The sequence below is a fragment of the Bos mutus genome, chromosome 3, assembly GCF_027580195.1.
Source record: "Bos mutus isolate GX-2022 chromosome 3, NWIPB_WYAK_1.1, whole genome shotgun sequence".
Lineage (NCBI taxonomy): Eukaryota > Metazoa > Chordata > Mammalia > Artiodactyla > Bovidae > Bos > Bos mutus.
The window spans coordinates 27700398-27723431 of NC_091619.1; the positions used below are offsets into that span (position 1 = coordinate 27700398).

Below are 23034 nucleotides of genomic sequence, written 5' to 3' on the forward strand. Positions count from 1 at the left end.
AAATTGCTAATGAGTGTGTGACAAGGGGCCTCTGAGCTCCAGTCTCTCCAGGTGGTGGAGGGAAAACTGATGGGACCTCTGGGCTCTTCAGGTAGGTTCTTAAAGCCTCACTCTTTCTTGACAGTGCAACTGAGCACCTCTCACAGGAAGGTGGCCTGGATTGCATTGTGTGGCCGGGATCATGTCTTCTCAGTCACTCCCGCCTGAGTTCCAAGTCCTCCCCTATCGCAAGCTCCTGAAGTCAGAGTGGAAGCTTCGAACCCGCCGCAATTGCCCGGCCTACCTCCCTCTCCTAATGGGGTGCCCATGCCACCAGTTGCATTAACGGAGCCTTCAGCACCATGGACAGAGCTAGGAAGCGCAGGCGGTTTGCCAGGGTCCTCTTAAGCGTCGTCTTGACCCTCCGTACCCGGGGCACTAGCTGCCCAGGGCTGTCAAGGGCCGGCTAGCGCAGATGGCACACGATGGAGACAGCCAGGAGCTGGGGCTCCGAATCTCCTCTCTCCGGGAAGTGAGTCACCGCCGGAGCCACTTCCAATTAGCGTGTTAATTAGGAGGAAAGACCCTCCTCCTCCACCCGCCACCCAGATACACACCAGCCTCCTGGCTTTCAGAGACTGCAGCTAAAGTTTCCTTCTCAGCTCCGGGAAGGCAAAGGGACTTGAACCTGGAGTTTCGGGTGAACCCCACAGAGGAAGAGGCCCACCCGCCGACCAGCCGAGAATGCAAGATTTTTGTGACAGGCCCCGCAGGGGCCTGGCGGCTGTCCACAGACCTCCAGGTTGAAAGGGGCACCTAAAAGCCCCCTCAGTCAACCTGCTTCTGGACCTGACGCCACAGTTCCGAAAGGGGAGTTCTGCCCAGTCTAGCCTCAATCCTTCCGTTTAAATTTCGGTCCTTTTGGCTCTTGTTATGCTTATCAGCAAGCGTAACGTCGGTAGTGTTACACCGATGCGGGGACATGGGTCTGGCGGGAACCGAGGGCCCTCTTGAAACGCCCCCCGTTCTTATTCGCCAGAAACTTTCCCCTCCGGTTGCCATGGAGAGAGACGGCCGCTGCCTCCCGTCGCCATAGCAACGTGCGGGTACCGCGGACAGCAGGAATGAGGGGCTCAGAAAGTCTTTTTGCAGTTCGCATCGCCCCACAGTCTTGGGGTCTTCTGCCTTCGAAGCTGGCACAGGGGGCAAGTCTGACTAACTTCCCCGATTAGGAACCTTGGCCAAGGTCCTCCCACTCCCAGCAGGGTCATCCATCTTTCTAGAATAGGTTTCTCCATTTCGTTGCCACTTGTGTGGCATGTGGCAATTTACCCAGTGTTTTCACAACCACTGTCTTTACATCTCCCCGCAGCCCGTGAAGCACTCATTTTCATTTGTACCCTTTTCACAGAGAGGAAAAATTGAGGTTCAGGGAGGCCCAAGGTCACACCAGGCCGTGAATGCGGAGCCGGATCCTAGGCTCTTTCCCAGGTCTTGAACCCTCCAGGATGCGGGACAACTCGGTCCCTCCGCCTTGAACCGCCCGGACTCAGACCGGTCGCTGAGTGTAGAGGGGGCGGCCGTGAGGCGCCAGACTTGCCAGCTGCCGCGGGATGCCACGTGAGGGGCGGAGACCCTGCGGGGAAGTGATTAAAAGCCGAACGGAGCCGGAGGGGGCCGCTGCGGGGAGGGTCTTCTTGGGGCCGCCTTGCCCCGCCCCAGTCCGGCCGCGGCGCGGGTTCCGGCGGCTGCTTGGAGGGCTGCGGTGTCCGGGGCATGAGTGGGGTGCGGGGGACCGGGGAGCCTCGGTGCCAGGCGGCGCTCGCGGTCCTGGCCTCTCTGTGCCGGGCCCGGCCGCCCCCTCTCGGGCTGGACGTGGAGACTTGTCGGAGCTTCGAGCTAGAGCCCCCAGAGCGGAGTCCGAGCGCTGCCGACTCAGGTAACAGGAAAGCAGAGGCCCCTTCCCTTCCTGGAGTCTCGCCCTGGGTGTCCCTGCTCCCCAAAGCCCCAGCCTCGGGAACCCCGGAGCCTATGTGGAGAACTCTAGCTCAGGATTCTGGATTCGGATCCAGCCCCGGCTAGTGCACTGGCCATCGCTCGCAGAACAAGCATAGAGACGCGAAGGGGAGCCGGGAGGGAGAGAATACCCCTGCTTAAACCTGTGTGACTCTGCGGTGCCCCCGCGGAAAGCCGGGCTGCCAGGACGCGGCTCCCCGAGGGGCCTCAGTTTCCCTCTTGCTCTCTCTGCTTGCCCCGCGGGCGATCTTCCCGCGGAGGGGGTCCGTGGAGCAAGCAGGAGACCAGGAACATCCCGGCTGAGGAAGTAACTCGTCTTTTCGGAGGGTGTCAAGGTCCCTGGGTGCGTCTGTCGGTCTGTCCCGTCAGTTTATCTGATCTCTCGGGGAAGGCGGCCCCAGTCCCCAGGGTCTCTCAGGGAGAAACTTGGGTCTGCGCCTGGCACGAGGTCTTTGTGTCCGGGTGTCTCCGACTGCGAGTGGCTTTCTGCGTCTCCGCTGGGGGGCGGGGGGCGGGGTGGGGGAGGGTGTCTCGGCATCCTCCCCGCCGCACCCCCCACTCCCCACCCCTATAACTCGCTCCCTCGGTCTCTCTGTGACTCACTCGGACTCGGGGCCGATGAGCGACGGAGCCGGTGTCTCTTGCCGACTTCGCCAAGCGGGCGCCTCCTGCCCGAACGGCGCGGACCCTGCGCCGGACGCAGTCCCAGGCGGCTGCCGAGCCCAGGAGGGAGCCCGAGCCGGGTCGAGCTCGCCGGAGCCGGTGAGTCGGGAGCGCGAGCCCCGCGGGCCCGGGCCTGGCGCGCGACTGCGGCGTCTCCCGGGAGTCGCGACAGCGGGAATGGCGTGTCGCGCCCTGGCGGCGGGAACCGCGGGAGGGTGGGCGGCGTGGCGGTTGGCCCGCCGCGGGTATTTACCTGCCTCACCCGCGCCGCGCGGCCGCGCTCACCCCCGGCAGCCGGGCTTCTTTGTCCGGATCCCGATGTCTGGAGGGTCCTGGGCGGGAGGGAGTAACGCGCGATGGGGAGAGGCTGGGGGCAGTGTGAAGCCTCGAGAGAGAATACGGAGTGGGGGTGGGGAGGTCCTGCAGGGACCCGGGCTCCGGGGTTCCTTTGGCTCCACAGACTCCACCCCTCCTTGTACCCCAACCCTGACCCCCGTGGCGCTGGGCCTAGAGGTACGCTGGGGTCGCCCCGCGGCGGCGCATCATCCGCGCGGGAGAGAGAGGAGGGGGCCCCGAGAGGCGGGAATTTTATCTCCACGCGCTTCTCCTGGGACCAGAAGCGGGGACTGGAGCCGCGGTTCTGGGAGGAGGTACAGGTGGAGTAAGCTCTCCAGAGGCCGTAGGTTCCAGGGCCCTGTTTTCACTTGAGGTTAAAGGTCGGAGATGTAGCTAGGTCCTAGTTTAGGAACAGGGCCGCTGGGGAATAGGGGAGAGGGAGGAGGGTAGTGGCCCCGGGAGGCTTGTGTGCGTGAGGGGGCTGTGTCCAACCGTGGGGCGGGTGGAGCCCACCTCGGCTCTGTGTGGGTTGTAGGGGGCGCTGCTCCCCCCAACTCTGGTCCTGGCAGTGTTTAATCAATGAGCTGATTACTGCAGCAGAAAGGACTGAGGTTAGATATGCAGAAGAACTTTTAGAAGGTTGTACGGTGGTGGAGGTTGATTCTTCTTGAAGAATCTCTGAACAAATTAGGCCCAGTAAGTATTATCAGATTTTGGTTCTCAGGTGCCATCACCTCCTGCACTACCCAACTCCGTATGCATGTCAGACACACAATTTTCCCCAAGTCAGGGAGTCTCTTCCTGCCTGCCTCCCCAGTTCCCTTCCCTTCTTTGCTCCAATGATCCTTCTCCAGTGGGTCTCTTAATGCTTGCTCTGACCTCCTCAGACCCTAAATTCAAGCTGAGAACACACCTGTCGAGTTCTGGATGGAGACTGTTCCTCCTGTCTGTTTAGAGCAGAAATGCTAAGGGTGGGGGGGCAGCTGGCATACATGTGTACACGTCTTGATACAGGAAGGCATTGGTGTTCTGACTTCAGAGGGACACCGCATAGTCTGCAATGACAGGTACCTGGATGGCCAGGCTGGGGATGAGGGAAGGCTGAGGAGTAAGAGCCAGCAGGCCCAGATGAATCAGTATGCCTTCCCTGCAGGCTGCTTCAGAGAGCAAGGTTGAATTGTCAGCCCTGGGGAACTTTAACTTTGACTGCTGAGTCACAAGCCCTGGGGCCAAGCTGTGGGGGGAGGGGTCTGAAAGGGATGGGAGAGGCAGAAGACCCTTGATCAGAGCAGGAAAAAGAAAAATGGTTAAGTGTGGCTTTGGGATCTTGGAGGCTTAGGTGTGCATGGAGTCTGGGGTGATGCTGTGGAATTTGGGATCAGGCCCTGAGGTATCCCACACCCAGGCATCCCAGAACAACTGCATTCCAGAACAACTGTCTGGGTCCAGATTCTCCATTCAGAGAAATGCTGCATCTTTTCATTTGCAGTTTCATGAAAAATGCAAGTGATGAGAGTATTCCCAGATCCCTTTGCCATTGAATGTTTTCCTCTGCCTTTCTACTCCTGTAAGTCTCTAGCTCATGTAATTTTAAGTAACATCCTGAGATTCAACAACTGAGATTCTGACTCTACTATCATTTTTGGGGACCCTCTTACATGCCAAGGTCTGTGATACGAATTACACAAGAAATCTCAATCAGACCCTGAATTGGAAACATCTGTACACAGCTATCTGAGCTAAAAGCAAGTCCTATCTTTTCTTTAAAAACTCTAAAGGTAAAGGGTCTGCTTTCCTTCTTACTATCCACCTGCGCTCACGCCCCACCCCCACCCCCACCCCAGGGATACTAGCAGGCAGTTCTTCACCTTTCTTTGTGTCCTTTGCCTTTTGGAGGCGAATAAACTTTTTTTTCATAAGCCAAGTTGCAGAGTGTTAGGTGTGGGTAGCTTGGGTTCTGATAGCATTCTCAAGGTAGTAAGAAGTACAAAGTTGTTTCAGAAAATGCAAGGATCTGTTGAGAGAGCCTGAGCAGCCCTGCCCCTCCCAGGCTGGCAGGCAGGAATGATTATTCTTTGGTGCACTTATGGCCATGAGATGTATGTGATGTTTGTTCACTTTTCTAATGACTCTGGAGATGTTCTGTGATTCAGCCACCTGGCTTTGAAGTTGGCCTTTTGCAGCACAGATAGTATTTCTCCTGCTTGTGATGCCAAATTAAATGCACAGCATTTCATCCAAGCACACAAAAAAAGTTCTGTTTCTGTAACTGAGTCAGTCCCTCACTCCTTGATGGAAGGAAGGAATTCTGCAGATTTTGCCCTCTCTGGGGAAATGTGCAATACATAATCCTTTAGAACCCATGGTGATGATATTCAGACTATGGTGTGTCTTGGGCTTTAAGATTCCAGAACCAGGATCAAGGATCTAGGAGTTGTAGAGCCCTTGGATTTACAGTTCTAGAAGTTACCTTCTCTCTGTGTGGGAACTTCAAGAGTGGGGATGGTAGATACAGAATGTTCCATCCTCCCAAGCTCTGCACAAAAGATATGTTCTTTTCTAATTGTTCTAGCATGACTGTGTCCTCCCTGTCCACAGAGTTGGAGTATGATGTGTGACTGAAAATAATGAGGACTAAGATTGAAGCATGTGGATCAGGCCAGGTTTTTTTTAAGATCTGTATAAGGCTTCCCTTGGAGAAGGCGATGGCACCCCCCTCCAGTACTCTTGCCTGGAAAATCCCATGGACGGAGGAGCCTGGTAGGCTGCAGTCTTCACGGGGTCGTGAGGAGTCAGACACGACTGAAACGACTTAGCAGCAGCAGCGGCAGCAGCAGCAGCAGGGCTTCCCTGGTGACTCAGATGGTAAAGAATCTGCCAGCAATGCAGGAGACCCAGGTTCAAGCCCTGGGTCAGGAAGATCCCCTGGAGAGGGAAATGGCAAGCCACTCCAGTATTCTTGCCTGGAGAATTCCAAGGACAGTGGAGCCTGGTGGGCTACAGTCCATGGGGTTGCAAAGAGTCAAACACGACTGAGTAACACTTTCACTTTCCCACAGAACTGTCTGGAGTGGGGTGGGGGTAGGGGGAACATAGAGTAAGAGAAAAGTCCTGACACAGCTAAGTGGCACCCCTGCTAGTCCAACTTAGGGAAAGATGCCTAAAAACAGAAGGTGGAGAACAAAGGGGGAGATTTTTAAACATAAAAACAGAAGGACACAGCCACAGTTAGGAACTGAAAGCAGAGGGACTGAAAAGTGGAGGTGAGCAGTACATCCAGCTCTGGATTCTCCAGGTATATGATACTACCTTATCCCTCCCTTCTCTCTATGTGGGGACTGAACTGTTTTTCTTGCTCCATGAGGTCCAGGCAAACCTCTTTTCTCACTGGTTGCAAGTATAAACTGGGAGATGGAGGTGGAGGAAAAAGAATCCAACTTTCTGTCTGCCCCTCTCCCCATCATCCCAGCCTTGACTGCTCCATTCAGAAGGGCCACATATCCTGACCACCAGGCAGAAAGGTACAGTTACCATCCACCAAAATAATAATACTAAAATAATCCCTAAATTAATGCCAATGCTCTGTTAGCTATGACACTCCATATTAGTCTCCGATTTATCCCTGAATCCTCTAATGATGGTGGAAACAGGCACCCAGTCATAAAGCTTGGTGCGGCTGTAATTAGTCCAGCATTGTCTCTCCTCATCACAGCTTTTCCAAGAGCATTAATTCCTTCTCTGTTTGGACTCCACTAATTATCCCCATCAGTAGTTCAGCCTGGATCTCTGAAAGAAGGAAAGGAAGCAAAGGCTTCCTGCTTCCCCTCCCCCTAACCCTGAATTTTAATTATACCAGGTTCTCCTAATAAATTTACAAGCAGAGCTTATTATTAATGGAAGATGTATGTGAGCCTCAGAACAAAATAGCCTTCATTGTCCCAACAGACACACACACACTCTCTCTCTCTCTCAGGGATTTCTCAGGTCCATTTCCAGATGGGACTTTTCCAGGGGCCATTGATTATTTGCCTGATGGCTATAGTTTCTGCATCTTCCAGGGAAGGAGAAAGAGATGGGGGATGAGGAGGCTGGTCCCCAGAATTCTGCCCAGGTTCAGAGGGTCAAGCTAAAAACCTGAAGATGCTCCCCACCCTCTCCTAATTATAGTGAAGAAATGCCTCCCCAGCTTCTTTGCCCAGACTTTGCCTCTGGAACACTTCAGCTCTGCCTCCAGACCCCTCAGGGAACTGCTCAAGACCCTGGGCTTCAACATCAGAAAGTCCCCAGTTCAAATCTCAACTCTTCCGCTTAGGTACACTTTGTACAAGTTACTACCTTAACATCTCTCAACGTAGTTACTTTATCTTTGAGAAAGTGAAAGTGAAGTCGCTTCGTTGTGTCCAACTCTTTGTGACCCCATGGACTGTAGCCCACCAGGCTCCTCTGTCCATGGGATTCTCCAGGCAAGAATACTGGAGTGGGTTGCCATTTCCTTCTCCAGGGGATCTTCCCGACCCAGGGATCGAACCCGGGTCTCCCGCATTGCAGGCAGATGCTTTACCCTCTGAGCCACCAGGGAAGCCCTTCTTTGAGAGATGAATACTAATTTCTTAGGGAGGATGTAAAGATTAAGAGATCTTGTAAGGGGCACAGCACTTACTATATAGAAATAAATAACAAATACTGTTACTAGGGCTTCCTTGGTGGCTCAGATAGTTAAGAACCTGCCCACAATGCAGGAAATATAAGAGACATGGGTTTGGCCCTGGGTTGGGAAGATGCCCTGGACAAGAGCATGGCAACCCATTCCAGTATTCTTGCCTAGAGAATCCCATGGACAGAGAAGCCTAGTGGGCTACAGTAGTCCATGGGGTCACAAAGAGTCGGACGCGTCTGAGCAACTAACACTTTCATTACTAGTTTTCATATTAATGGTTCTGACCAGAGTCTTTTCCCTTCCTAGATTAGACACTGCACCTTCCAGGGTTTGGGGCCTCTGAGTTTCTTGCTGGCTGCTCCCTGAGTTGTGCGAGTCTGTGCCTCCAGCTGTGTCTGCCCAGGAGCTCCTTCACTGAGGCAGCTTTCACTCTGCAGAGCCTGATATTGCCCATTTCTGAGGGTCCATCAGCGACCCCAGACCCTGCAGCCAGCTTTCTCCAGCTTTGAGGGGAGCAGAGGAAATGGTCCTTTCTTTTCACTTCCTCTCTCCAGTTTATCTTTTCAATTACAGTCTGTTAGCAAGAATGTCTTCCTGACACGGAAGCCCATTAGAAAAATGGGAACAATAGCAAGCGATGAGAAAGGCTGATAAATCCTAACACTATGGGTGGAGAGAAGAGGAGGGAGCACTGGAGTATCAGGGCTCTGTCTCTGGAGAAAAAAGTGTCAGTGGGGAGATAAGAAATGCCTGGGTTGCTAATTAATAGCCTACCATTTTCCAGAGAGAGAGAGGGAGGCCATGAGCCATCCCCCCTGTCAGACAATCTCACTTAAGGTGACAGGCAGGTCCTGCCCTGATGGCCTTCAGGGAATCATCAGGAAAGAAGGGGCCTTATCATCATCACCAGAAAAGAAGGGTCTTAAAGTCTCTCACATGTTTGCCCCGTGGTTCCATGTCCCCCTTCCCTGCCTCAATGGCCAAGCTTTGGGTCCATTCTGTACCCAGTGAACTATTACCCACCACAAAAACAAAAACCAGGAAGAAATAACAGCAACTTACCTTTGGGAACTTTCACCATATATTGGGCTTCCCTGATGGCTCAGTGGGTAAAGAATCCACCTGGCAATGCAGGAGACACAGGAGGCACGGTTCAATCCCTGAGTTGGGAAGATCCCCTGGAGGAGGAAATGCAACCCACTCCAGTATTCTTGGCCTGAAAAATCCTGTGGACAGAGGAGCCTGGTGGGAGCCTACAGTCCAAAGGATTGCAAATAGTCGGACACGACTGAGCAACTAAGCACACACACACCATGTATCCAGCATTGTGCTCAAGGCCTTACTTCATCTAATATTTACAGTGATTCTTTGAAGTAAAAGAGGAGACCAATGTTTGGAGAAGTTAAGTAACTGGTTCAAGGTCACACAGTTGATGAGCGTGCTCTGTGGTCATTCTGGCACTGGTGCTCAGTGGAGATGTCTGCCTCGTGTCCCTGAGCACTTCCCCAGTCCAGGCTAGAACCCACGTGCCCTGCACAGCACCAGATCACTGGGTGTGTTTCCGAAGCCAAGTCCCATCGCTATCTGCTCTCCCAAAGGCTGCTGGGTAACTGGTCAATATGGTTCCCCAAACCAGGTGCCCGTAAAATACTGGTCTCCTCTAATACCTAATACTGAGTAATGGACTGCTTTTCCCCAGTTTCCAAGCAAACTTTGCAAAAGCATAGTACGTTCTGCATTGTACATTTTTCTTCCGTGAATTTCTTCTTATTCCTTTGGAGCTTGTTCACCAGCTGGTTGGTGACAGTAATGGCAAAACAACTGAACAGTGAGTACTGACAGAAAAACTTGGAGATGTGAGATCTTTCACATAGTATGTATTACATCTTGAGATACAGGGAGATCTAGCTATAATATATATGTATTATAATACATATTATATAGAGACATAATAGAATAATTGTATTATATTAATATATATATTATATAATAGAATAATTGTATTATTTTACTGGTAAGATTGTTCCTAGTTTGTAATGATAAAGTTAAAGCTGTCTCTCTTATTAGTGTTCATGGTTTGCATGTGTTCTGCCCACTAAACAAATTTTAAAATTAAAAGATGTTCAAAATCAGACTGGGCAGAACTAGACAATTCTAATTAAAAAAGCAAATATTTATTATATGGCTTACTACATTCTAGGCACTGTCCTTTGCACTTTTGATACACTTGATCTCATTTAAATCTCACAATGACCCTATCAGGTAGATATATTACTCTACCCATTTTACAGATGATGAAACAGAGTCTGAGAGAGATTAAGAGTCACAGTTGATAACCAGTAGAGATGGACATTGAATGAGCCCAGTCTGACTCCAAAACAATGCTTCTTTCTCTCCAGGATGAAGGGGAAGTAAAGAAGGAAAAGGAGAGGAAGGAAGAATAGAAATACAAACACTTAGGAAGTTCGTCCTCTTTTTCAATGTGTAGGACTTTCTCCCTTACCAGAGGCTTACCTCTCTTTCTTTTATTGGAGGATAATTGCTTTACAATGCTGTGGTGGTCTCTGCCATATGTCAACACGACTCGGTCATAATTACATATATACATTCCGTCCTTCTTCAGCCTCCCTCCCCAAGCCCTTGCCGCCTCCCCAGGTCGTCACAGGGCGCCAGGCCGGGCTCCCTGTGTTGCACCGCAGCTTCCCGCTAGTTATCTCTGTTATGCATGATAGTGTGTATATGTCAATGCTGCTGCTGCTGCTGCTGCTGCTGCTGCTAAGTCACCCCAGTTATGTCTGACTCTGTGTGACCGCATAGACGGCAGCCCACCAGGCTCCCCCATCCCTGAGATTCTCCAGGCAAGAACACTGGAGTGGGTTGCCATTTCCTTCTCCAATGCATGAAAGTGAAAAGTGAAAGTGAAGTTGCTCCGTCATGTCCGACTCTTCGAGACCCCATGGACTGCAGCCCACCAGGCTCCTCCATCCATGGGATTTTCCAGGCAAGAGTACTGGAGTGGGGTGCCATTGCCTTCTCCTATGTCAGTGCTACTTTCTCAATTTGTCCTACCCTCTCCTTCCCCCACGGTGTCCTTATTCTCTCTTACCATGAAGCTAGTGTATGGTATAACATGAAGAGCACTGGGTCAGAACTTAAAAGGTGGCTAAACTGCCATCAAAATGCTATCTGCCTCAGAGGGTTGAGGTTCAAACAAGACTTGAGTGGGGAAAAGGCTGTGAAGGCTGTGTATGCACCTGCAGTTTACTAGAGGCAATGCATCCTGGTGGGTTGGTCCCAGCAGGCCCGGGGTAGGAAGGCAAGTGTCTTAGGTCACCTGGGCCTTTGGACAGCCCTTTGTGACACGTTTTCAGCCAGGCTCTGAGGGCAGGCTGAATTCCAGGTCACACGCAGTGATTTTAAAGGAGCTAAATCCTCTGCAATCATACACACCGTGGCCTAATTCTGGTCTTACCAGCCTTGCTCACCACCTCGTTCCCCTGTGGTGTGAACCCACTCAGCATTGGGACCTAATTCTATTTGCATGGCCCGCCTGTGAGGTATCCTGGAAGAAGAGTCTCCAGGCAGAGGAAGGGCCTCCTGGCCTTACATAACCAGTATTGAGCACCGGGTGCCAATTCCCAATAATCTCACAGTGCTGAGGGGACAACAGCCAGGGGTCATGTGGAGACACATTCCAAATAGCAACCATGCTGAGGAAAAATTGATTCCTCCACCTCTCTTTTCATTTATGAATTCAGTTGTTTTTTTTTTTTGTCAGACTGAACATTTAAATGCACTCTCTGCTCTCTAGATTCCCCCCATTTCTCCCCCTTTCTCATTAAAATTCTAATTATTACCAGAAGAAGAAAGATGTATGATCAAAGGAAAGCAAAACCCTAGAAATACCTTTTGTTTTAAGGTGACTCATATTGCAGAGAATGCACCCGGAACCGCTGTAACAAAGAACAGATGTGGAGGGCTCAGAGATGGCCAGATACTTTTAAATACACACACACACACACACACACACACACACAAACACACACACATATATCTGTGGTATATACTTAACTATATCTGTGGTAGCATTCCTGTGAACCCCAAGGGTATCAGGGCTTAAGGAAACAGTCTTCAAACTATTTAGATCATGAAATCGTAACAGCAAAATTTATTTTTATTTAATACTTCCAATATGTGTTTATTTGCTCCCATGTTCTATACACATGTACAAAAGGGGTATTGTAAAGCTGACTCTCCAAACACTTAGCAGTTGTGTGACCTTGGGCAATCTATTTAACCTTCTGTGCCTTAGTTTCCTCATCTGCAAAATGAGGATAATAATCTTCACCTATTTCACTGGAGAGTCTTAAATGAGTGAATACATAAAAAGCACTTTGCGCCTTGGACATTGTAATGTTCATAACTTGACTAAATTCAATAACAAAATTCATTACTATCAATTTGTATATTATAATTCGTATTTTTTTATTTTTCAGATAATGAATAAATATTCAAGAAATCTAATATTTTTTTCTCTTACACTCCCAGGATGCATGCACACTGTAATTGGAGACCTTTAGTCTAGAAGTTCACTTAGAATCAGTTTGTCTGGTCCCTAGCAGTCTCTGGTGGACTAACCTCAGCTCCTATGCTGGGGAAAGGCTCCCAGGTCTCTGTGCAGGGGCCTGGGGCCTGGAGAAGGTGGCAAAAGGCATGAGGGTCCTATGTTCTTATTCCTTAGTCCTGAAGGCGGTAGCTGATCAAGGCCAATACCCTGCAGCCAGGGAGTCGGGAGGCAGTGCTCGCTCCCCAGAGATGACTGATGTTTTGGCCTCTTCCTCAGGTCCCTCTGGAAGGAGAAGAGCTTTCCCTGGGGCCTGTGCTGTGAGAGTTCTCTTGATCCCCCAAAGAGGGACCAAGCATCTCCCAGCCTAGTTTAGTACCAGGAACAAGGCAAGTGCTCAGTAAATATTGGTTGAGCGATAATGACAGCTGTTTTATTTGACATTGATCGACTGATTCATTCATTCATTCTCATGTGTCAATTTCTATGCTGAGCCGTGAGTCAGACAAATGAAAAATAACACAGGGTTACAGTAACCTACAGTTTAATCCAGGACAAACAGTCTGGGACAGTGGAATGAGCCCTAGGCTGGGTGGGCAGTGGACATCTGGACCCTGGTCTAGGCTCTATGATCTCTGACCACAGGCAAGTCCCTCATCTGGAACACTGCTCCCACCTGCAGAAGCACAGCCTGACCTCAGTACTTGTAGGGTCATTCCTCACCTTAAATCCCAAGATTCTTAAGGCTTGGGACAGGATAATTCATAGGCCTGCAGTGGCAGGCAAGTAACAGGGACAGGAGCTAGTGAGCATACAGCCTTCCAAAGGGCATCGCCAGTTCTCAGTATGTGGGAGCACAGGTCCAGTTACCAAGACCTCAGGCCATTTCCAGAGAAGCCAGGAATCTGGTGTGATGATGACGATGGTGATGATGGAACTGCTTGATTTTTCAGTCATACGCAAGCCAAACAAGCCTCTTCTGGCTTGTCTACAAGTGACCTTTGTGCAAACCCATTGGTTCAAGGCTTCCTGATGTCTCAGAGTAAGAAGAGGCCTTGAGCTCAAAGGTTCATTCCTAAAGGTGGGGTGCGGGTGAGGGGCGTGCTTAGTAGCTTCTCCCAGAGAAAGGCATCCTTCACAACTCTCCTAGGGTAATGGACATCCTACTTGGAGCACAGGGTGGGACAGTGAGTGCCTGCCTCTGAATCAATCATGACTTTCAAAAATACCAGTGTTACAGCAGAACCACAGGAATGGGGGCAAAGGACAGCTATCGGAATTGTTTGTATTTAGCTCTGAAGTAAACTGTGTGGATCAGATTCCAACTTGGTGTGGTGTGTGTGGGCTCAGTCATGTCCAACTCTGTGCAACCCTATGGACTTTTGCCCTTCAGGCTCCTCTGTCCATGGGATTTTCCAAGCAAGAATACTGGAAAGGGTTGCCATTTCCTTCTCCAGGGAGATTCCAACTTCATACAAGTATTTGTTGAGCCTACTGTGTGCACACTTCTGGGAATACGGGAGAAGCACCTAATCCCCACCCTCAAGGAGATTATGCCTGATCTCGTTCTCTTCAAGTCAACCTATTCACTATATATTAGCTCCTGCTGTGGGCTTGGCGGGCTTGGGGTGAGTGAAGAGAATGAAGTTTCTCAGCCTGGGGCCCCCGATGCCTCACAACCTGTGGAGGAAGAGAACTGTCTGCAAAAAACTACTCTGCTTTAAGTCTGGCCATAGTAACAGTTCTAATAGAAATTCAAACAGCATCCAAATGTGAACGCTTCATGAATTTGCACATTTGCTTAGGCTGCTATTTAAATTACCTTCCCTTCCCTGGGCACATGCCAACAGGGAGTCGGGGAGGCAGCCCAGGTGCTCCCCAAGCTGGCGGTGGGGGGAGGGGTGAAGCTGGAGAAATCAGCCTGAGGTGAACACGAGGCTGCAGATATTTCACAAGTTGGATGTGGAGCACTGACCCTACAACCATCCCTCCTCTGCCTGGGCAGCCTTCTCATGACCACTCTTTTCTCTTCTTCCGTCTCTGTCCCTTGTGTGTGGCCCCTCTTTGAAAACCCTTCCCGGCTTCTCCCCACCTCTGTCTGTCTCTGTGCCTCCCTGCCTGGCTGAGGGCAGGCACCTCTGTCAGCCTCCTCGCAGTGGTAGTTATTGTGTGTGGCGTGGCCCTGGTGGCAGTTTTTCTCTTTCTCTTTTGGAAGCTGTGCTGGATGCCCTGGAGGAACAAGGAGGCCTCCAGCCCCTCCTCAGCTAATCCCTCCCCGGAGGCCCTCCAGAGCCCCAGCTCCAGAGGCAACATGGCGGACAAGCTCAAGGACCCCCACACCCTGGGCTTCCTAGAGGCGGCTGTGAAGATCAGCCACACGTCCCCAGATATCCCAGCTGAGGTGCAGATGTCCGTCAAAGAGCACATCAAGCGTCACACACGGCTGCAGCGACAGACCACAGAGCCAGCATCATCCACCAGGTGAGGGGTGGACCCCTCCCTTCCTTAACTCCACATTCCTGAATCCAATACATGAATGAGATTCCAGCCTGTGAGGATCAGAGACTGGAAATAATCATATGCGTATTCTGGTTGGAAAATATGTCAGATGATGTCTTCCATGGTGGGTGATTGGCTCGGAGGTGGGCACCAGGGGTGACTTCAGGAGAGGGGAACCTTGGAGGTGGGGTGCTGTGCAGGTGATCAACCCTGAGATGTGTGTGGGTGGGAGGTGTTGGCTTGTCCAGAGGGAAAGGAATATGCAAAGGTGCAGAGACATAAAAGTTAATGACGTGTCTATGTCCGCACCGCCTCTGAGATGGAGTCTGCAGTGTGTGGGAGAGAAGCAAGAGATTCCTAACATTTTGAGAAGGAGAATAGCCTTTGCCAGAGTTCCCTGCCTTACAGAAATTGGATACATGACATTCTTTATCTTAACAAACAAAATGACAAAAAAACAACCACCATGTAATGACAAAAACCTACTCTAAATTCAGAAACTTTTATTTATTTATTTTTTTAATTCAGAAACTTTTAAAAGATGTGGAACGTGCATGCATAAGGCGTTGTATTTATTAAAAATTTGGGGCTCTTATGGATTCCTGGGTCCAGGATCCCAGCGGTCCAGCCAAAGGGAAGCAGGCCTGGTCTTCAGATTGAAAGCCAGAAATGGTACAAGTGCTGGGTCACATTTACGGAGTTTGTTTTTTGACATCAGGCAAATTGCTCATTTTCCTAAGCCTCAGTTTTCCCAACTGTAAAATAGGGCTAATGACGCTCATAAGGTTGCTGTGAGGAGCCAGTGTAAGAATCCATGCAATAATAAGAGCTTATTATATACCTGGCTCTGTTCTAAGCACTTTGTGTGTATTCCTTTCACCCCACAGCAATCCTATGCAATTGCTACTTTTAGTTTTTCATATCTTACAGTACAGAAAGATTAAATAATGTGTCCCAGGTCATGTAGCTACAAAGTGGCAGAGGGAAAGGGGGTAATGATCCTGGTGGTGATGAAGGAATGCTGTATGGAGGGTGGGAAAGGATGGTCCTTCTAAATTGGGGAGCTTTTTAAATAGGTGAACCTGAGTCAACGTCTTCCAGGAAAGAAACCTAGAAAGCCAGAAGCAGAAAAGCAGGGGAAAAGATAATGATCACAATGGCTAACCTTTACTAAAGCTTGTTATGTACCAGGCCCCATTCCAACTACTTTACGTGGATTAAGACATGCGCACAAAGTGCGGCAGAGGTAAAGGGGGTCAGCTAGCAGGAAGTAAAGGGGGCCTCACACGGGGTAGGATGAGCCGGGCCCCGAGCCATGTCGGTCTGCACCCCGCTCTCCGTCCCCCGACCTCACTCTCTCACCCTTCCCCCCCTCCTCCAGGCACACGTCGTTCAAGCGCCACCTGCCGCGGCAGATGCACGTGTCCAGCGTGGACTACGGCAACGAGCTGCCCCCAGCGGCGGAGCAGCCCACCAGCATCGGCCGCATCAAGCCCGAACTCTATAAGCAGAAGTCGGTGGATGGGGATGATGCCAAATCCGAGGCCAAGAGCTGCGGGAAGATCAACTTCAGCCTGCGCTACGACTACGAGAATGAGACCCTGATTGTGCGCATCCTGAAGGCCTTTGACCTCCCAGCCAAGGACTTTTGCGGCAGCTCCGACCCTTACGTCAAGATCTACCTCCTGCCCGATCGCAAGTGCAAGCTGCAGACGCGGGTGCACCGCAAAACCCTGAACCCCACCTTCGACGAGAACTTCCACTTCCCGGTGCCCTACGAGGAGCTGGCTGACCGCAAGCTGCATCTCAGCGTCTTCGACTTTGATCGCTTCTCCCGCCACGACATGATCGGGGAGGTGATCCTGGACAACCTCTTTGAGGCCTCCGACCTGTCCCGGGAAACCTCCATCTGGAAGGACATCCAGTACGCCACGAGTGTGAGTACCGCTGGCCCCGGGGGCCTTTTCAGGATTTATAGTTCTGGATTTGAGTGGATGTGTTCCTGAACCCCGAAACCCCTAGAGACAAATGGGCCTCTGCCCTTCAGGATGTGAAAGGGGACCCCACCTCATAGCCCAGCCCACCCCGGGAGAAATCCTTGCACTGGGCCCCAGGTGGGTGGGGAGGGATGGTGACAGCGGAGCTCCCAAGTGGTTGGGAAGGGAAGGAAAGGGAATTTGTATCTATTGCTTCTGATGTATCTTCTGTAGTCGTTGCCTCTACCTTCTAGGCCTCAGGACTACCACCTATAATGTATGTCTTTAATCATGGGCGAGGATGGGGCCGGGCTTATAGACTGACTCAGACAGCAACATGTGCCAAGGGCTTTGATGTGTACTAGAAGCCTGGCACAGGCGATCAAGGACAGGCTATATTAATCAGGATAAACCAGGTTATGCCACAGCAACGAATAATCCTAGGATTTGGTAGCTTAAAGCAGCCAAGATTTAGTTCTCGTTCATGTTACGTGTGCTTTGCAGCTTGACCAGGGTTCCATTCTACCTTGTCACCAAGTTTACAGAGGCTCCGTTTTGACCCTGTGCTCCTAGTTACCACCTCAGGAAGGAGGGGATGTGGCAAATCGTGCACTATTTCTTAAAGCTTCCATGCTGAAATGACACATGTCACTTCCACTCACATTTCATTAGCCAAAGCAAGACACATGTGACTCCTAATATTAAGGGGACAGGGCAAAGCAATCCTACCACATGTTCAGAAGGGGACTGGAAGTACTTAACAACCAGAACTAGAAACTGTCATGCAGCAGAGCCCCTGCTCTCAGGCCCTGCCTGCCTACGCCATCTGGAAGGTGGTAGGGGAGGAGGCCAGCCTGGAAGGAGACCTGGCTAATTCACACACTACAGAGCCAGATGCTGGGCTCTTCATAATCAATTAGAATTAACCAGGAAGGTTTCAAGGCGTACAAGGAAAGGGTTATGTATTGGCATACAAGGAAAGGATTATTAAAGAAGCAATGGGAATTGGATACGGTTAACCCAGGAAGACTTCTTGGAGGAGAAAGTCAAGCATTATTTTGAAAATGAGTAGGGCTTGAGTTGGCTTTTTAAGAGGCGGGCAGGTTTGGCACAGAGAATTAAGAGAACATCTCCAAAACCCTTGGGTCCAGTGTAAACAGTGTTCTCCAGGGCCCTGGGTGGCTGTTGAAGAAGCTGTGTAATTGCATCCCACAGATGGAGGTGTGGGATGTGCCTTTCTCTAAGTCCAGCTAGGCAGCTGAGAGCCCTGAAGGGGTGTTGCCACCAAATGCCAATGGCGTTGTGTCTGGTGTCTTGAACACCAAGTGGTTGAGTGTCCCCTGGGATATTTCTTTCACTGTTTCTCTGGGTGCAGACTCTCCCTGTGGACAATCAATGCTCAATATCTATATATTGAATTTGTAAGGAGAGAGGCTGGGAAAATCAACCCCACTCTGGTGGGAAAAGGAATTGATTTGTTCAAGGGGAGAAAGCTTGGTGGGTTCTGTTTCTGCTCCGGGAAGGTCTCTGGGATAGCCCATTCTCCTAGCTGATGCTAACTTTGGTCCAGTTTGGTGTCCCAGCACCTCCCCTACTTTTGCTTTCCTGAAATGTCATCCCCAAGAACAGAAAACAGCACAGGCAGGGGGGCTTGCAGATGGGGCGGGCAGACGGGGCCGGCTGGAACAGCAGCTGTGCACCGGCCCCAAGCTCAGGAGCTCTGCTCTATCAATCACTGTGAAGTTTACATCTGGTACAGCTCTTCCCTGTGGTCTCGAATGGCAGCAGCTTCATTATGGTGACCGTACAGGTAGCGAAGAGCGGCTTAGTCCTCCCCATACTGAGGCTGAGGCCCCGGGGCTCAGAGAGAGGGGGGTGGGGGCCAGGGGCTGTGAGGAGCAGGACTCAACTCAGCCCTCTGAGGAGCTTCCCTTCTCCTCCCCAGAGACCTCCCTTTCCTGTGACTTTAGCTCCAGGCACGATGGACGCCCTCATTGTGGAGCAGGCAGTCTGCGCTCAGGGACGCCCCTCACATGAATGCTAACTTCCTAGAATTCCATGGCTGTCCCTACCATGTCCCACACCTCTTCCCCAGCCCAGCTTGAGAAAAAGGACAGACCCTCACCATCCTCATCACCCTCAGTCAGTACCATTATAGTCCTCCTCTATCTTCTCTTAAGCAGGACCCTGTGCAAAGCACTGGGGACCAAGGGGGGTCTTGGATAGAAGACAGCCTCTTTGACCCAATGCAGAACTTGAATTATAGAGACAAGAAATGTTCATGCAGTAGCTAGTGATGCAAAGTAGCAAATAATGCGTGAGGTTGTAAGATCTGAGAATTAGGACAGTCAGGGACAGTTTCTTGGGTGAAAGAGAATTTAGCTGTGTGGGAGGGCTTGGTATACATAACTTGATATGCAAAGAGGAAGGGAAGCATTCTAGCCAAGGACAGGAGTCTGAGACCAGGAGTTTCTGAAGCTGAAGAGGGGGGTGACTTGCTCATACACCCATCTTGCTCACAGTCTGTGGGATGAATGTTCTGTCTGGTGAGGCCACCAGGGCCCTCCTCTCTGCAGCTTCTCAGCAGGCTGGCTCTCAGGGGCGGTCTCTTTATCCTGGGGGGATGAGGATTCAGGCAAAGGAAGGGAAAAGGAAATGAAGGGCTGGTGCTTTTGCTTGAGCTGACTCTAAAATTGTAATTACGTTGAGGCCAGAGAGGCCCAAGTCGCAGTGACGGGGAATGATTGAGTACTCCATGTATGTGAAATCCTGCAGCCAGAGCCATGGGGGCTGATGTGGATGAGCCCAGTCGGCTGCCATCTCTCCTGCGTGCCAGATTCCTGCTGGATTCTGATCCTAGAGTTGCATTTTGGCCTCCAGCTCCTCAAACCTGCAGGCTGGTCCCTGAACATGCCCGGCATTTCTGCCTCTTGCCTTTACTCCCAAGGTTCCCTCTGGCAGCCAGGCCTTTCCCCCACCTCTGTGACCCAAACCAACCCACCTTTGAAAGCTTCCCCCAAAGTCCTTCCACTCTTAGAGAAGTCACTCCTGGATTTATTCTCTGGGTCCCTCAGTTATACACCAAATCATATTCTGTCTTGCAAAGTCCTTCCAGTGGCTTAGGAATGGTTTGTGTCCCACATTTGACTTTTTATTTTCCCTCAGGGCTCAGAGTGTCATTTTAGGCAAACATAAGAACTCAGCACCTTCTTGCTGAATGACCGATGGCTTAGTTAATTCAAATAAAACTACATATTGGTGCACAGGGAAAGGATTATTAAAGAAGCAGAGAGTTAACCTGGGAAGCCTTCCTGGAGGAGAAAGTCAAGTGTATTTGGAAAATGAGCTGAGCTAGGCATGGCTCTGCATTCCTTCAGAGTGATGGTTCAGGTAGGTGGCTGATGTCTGGAGCAGCAAAGAAATGAACCAGTCGGATCAGGTGGTCTGGACTGAAGTGGAGGGTCAGTGACTCACAGTCTGGTAGAAGGAGAGGCCCTGTGAGAAGCGGGCTGGGGAGGCTGCTCTGAGGCCACACCAGCCTATAAATGCTATCTGCTTGTTGCTCCTCGAACGCGGACAGGAGGATCAGGTGCAGCCCTGGCAGGTGGAACCAGACAGGTTCCTTATCTTGGTCCCTGCCCCGGTGCTTAAGGTGGTTTAGAGTAGCAAAGCCTGGAGCATTTGTGTTGTTTCCTTATGAGCGAGCACAAGCACTGAACGCGGAGCTTCAAAGCTAGTGAAGGGAAGGTATGCATCCAATTAGGCGAGCTTTTTAAATTGCAAACCCTTAAGGCCCAAGGAACACTGGCCTCAGCATCCCCAGGTTGTTCTGGGCAAAGTTTAGGCTGTAACAGAGCTACTCCTCCCCCTCAACTGGAGGGTGAGAAGCAGGCACAGCAGACGTGTTGGGGCCATCGGAGCCCTCTGTTGTTCCCCAGAATCCAGATGCTCAGGCTGCCACTGAGACTTCCCCCTCTCGCTGGCTTGACTCAGGTCCCCTGGAGGTCTCCTGGGAGTTCCCTGCGGTTTGCCATTTTTCTCTCCACCCAGAACATCCATTGGCTGAGATCATTCTGCTCTTCCCTTCCCCACTTCAGCCCCCAGTCTCATTATTTCTATATAAAGCTGTAGATTTATCATTATAATAGAGCTGCCGTCACCAAGGTTTGCTAACGTCTCTGTAATCTTGTAGTTATTGCTACAGAGGCCTCAGACCCCAGCGCACACAACTGTTCCTGTCCCCATTCCTGCTCCTTCATGGAGGCTGTAATTGGGGCCATAAATATGTGCCATGCTTGGTGGCGTTAATGGACTTGGCCATCTTTCTACCTTACCAGGTTCCCCATGGGTCAGAGTGAGTGTGTGTGGTCATGTGCGTGTGTGTGTGTGTGCGAGTGCATGTATGTGTGTTTTGGTGCCAATGCAGTCAGTACTCCATAGACTACCAGGGAGCCTGGACTCAGTCTGCAGGGGGGAAGGGAGGCCTTGAATGGTGGAACAATCTATTCTCTAGCCTGGGAATGAGGAGAGCTGGGTACAAAGAGCTCAGGCTTTGGTACCAGACAAACTTGTGTTGTATTCTAGCTTTTGCACTTTCTAGCTTTGAGACCCTAGGGACATTGTCTAAACCGTGCCTCAGTTTCTTCATCAGGAAAGTGAGAGGTAATAATGGTACCTAGCTTGTATTATATGTAGTCACTTAAATAAAATGCAAAGATGCCTAGGGCAGCACTGTCACAGGGCAGCCTGCTGAGCTCCATGCTTACAGTGCCTCTCTTCTAACTCAGCCTCCAGGGCACTATTTATACCACCTCTGGGTCTGAGCCCCAACTTTGGTCTGGACCATCTATTCTGACAGGTGGTTGGCTATTATTCATTCCTATTTTATTTATTTCTCTCTTTTATGTATAGTCCTGCCCTGTGTTCTCTGTGTGACCTTGGAAAAGTGACTTGCCCTCTCTGGGCTGCACGTGCCTCAGAAACCAGTTTCAAAGTTATGAGATTCTGAGATTCTCAGCTTCTCCTGTAAAGAAGCGATTTCATAGCAGAAAAACCCAGTGCGCGGGAGTGTGGTCTCCCTAGTAGAGGCCTAAAGCCTGGGTTGATAGGCCCCTGGGCAGAATTCCCTCCCCTCAGTGTCCTCTCTTCAAGCCCGTAGGAAATGTCCTCCAGGGAGTTGCTGCCACAAGCGAGGCCCCGTCAGCAACGGCCTTCCCCCTTTTCCTCTGAGACACAGCCCTGCACCTGGGCTCAGCGCCCTCCCTGCCTCTCAGGCCCCCGTCTGCCAGTTATTAATATGGAGGTTATTACTTGAGTTCCTACCAGGAGCCAAGAGCACAAGCAACTTTACCCCATTTCATCCTCACCAGAAGCCTTATTACTGTGCCCTATATGTAAGTAAATAAATGAAGGTTGCAAGCTCAGTGATACCCACTGCCACCCAGATAGGTAGTGGTAGAGAGCCTTCAGCAGAGCCCACGACCTGGCACGGCTAGAGGGGAGTAAGTGTGATTATGTTGCTCCTTGGGCAGAAGACAGACCCTGAAATGGTGTAGCTCATCAGGAAATCCAGAAGAGCGTTTGGTTTGGATTTTTCTTCGTGACCTGGTTCATTCCTCTTGTTCCAGGGGACTTTTGTGCTGACACTTGGATTCTGTTACCATCTCCCCAGTGTTCTTCCTGTGGGCACTAAGTGTGACATTCATTCCTCTTTCAGTCAACAGACACGTACTGAGTGTCAACCGTGTGCTGTCAGTTTGATCACTGAGCACATGTTGTGGATAGAAGCCTGGCTGGGCTGTGGAAAGGATGACAAAGAAAGAGCCCGGCTCCTACAGCTTAGGCTAATGGGAATTGTGTCCAGTGACTCCCCCCCCACCCTCCCAACCTTCTCATGCAGAGGGCACACACCTAGGGGCAGACCAATTCAGATGTTCACAAACAAAATTACCCAAGCAGCTGTACTGCAGCCATAAGCAGAGATGTTGAGGAGAGATGGAGAAAAAAAATCAGTCAGACGAGATTGGTTTGGGAAGTTTCTAGAAAAAGAATATGTTAGGCTAGGCTTTGATGGCAGTGAAGGAAGAGAGTATTGAGAGAGAGTCAGAGGGAAGGGAGTGTGTTTCTCTATTTTCTTTGGATTGGGGGAAAGATCTAGAAAGAACCTCTCTTGCATATGGTGGGTTTCTTCTCTCTGTGCATAACTACTTGTGGCGTAATTACCGTGTACCAGACACCAGGCTAGCCCAGGGGATACGAAAACTTCAACTCTGTCCAGTTCTCACAGCTTCACAATCTGATGGGGGAGGTAGGAAGGCAGTTCTCTTGTCCCAGGGGGACATGCA

The 23034-nt window shown here is 50.8% G+C and overlaps 1 protein-coding gene across 4 annotated transcripts in view; it reads left to right on the forward strand.

Annotated features, from left to right (window-relative positions):
• The first annotated feature begins 1755 nt into the window (after positions 1 to 1755).
• SYT6 (synaptotagmin 6) overlaps positions 1756 to 23034 on the forward strand; it is a 66002-nt gene continuing 44723 nt past the window's right edge. For 3 of the 4 annotated variants that reach the window (XM_070363879.1, XM_005887107.1, XM_070363888.1), the window contains exons 1-3: positions 1756 to 1918; positions 14348 to 14696; positions 16096 to 16651. In XM_070363879.1, coding sequence (XP_070219980.1) covers positions 1756 to 1918; positions 14348 to 14696; positions 16096 to 16651 — 1068 coding nt within the window. Of the gene's footprint in view, positions 1919 to 14347; positions 14697 to 16095; positions 16652 to 23034 lie in introns of those variants that run through there. The other variant, XM_070363895.1, reaches the window with a different exon arrangement.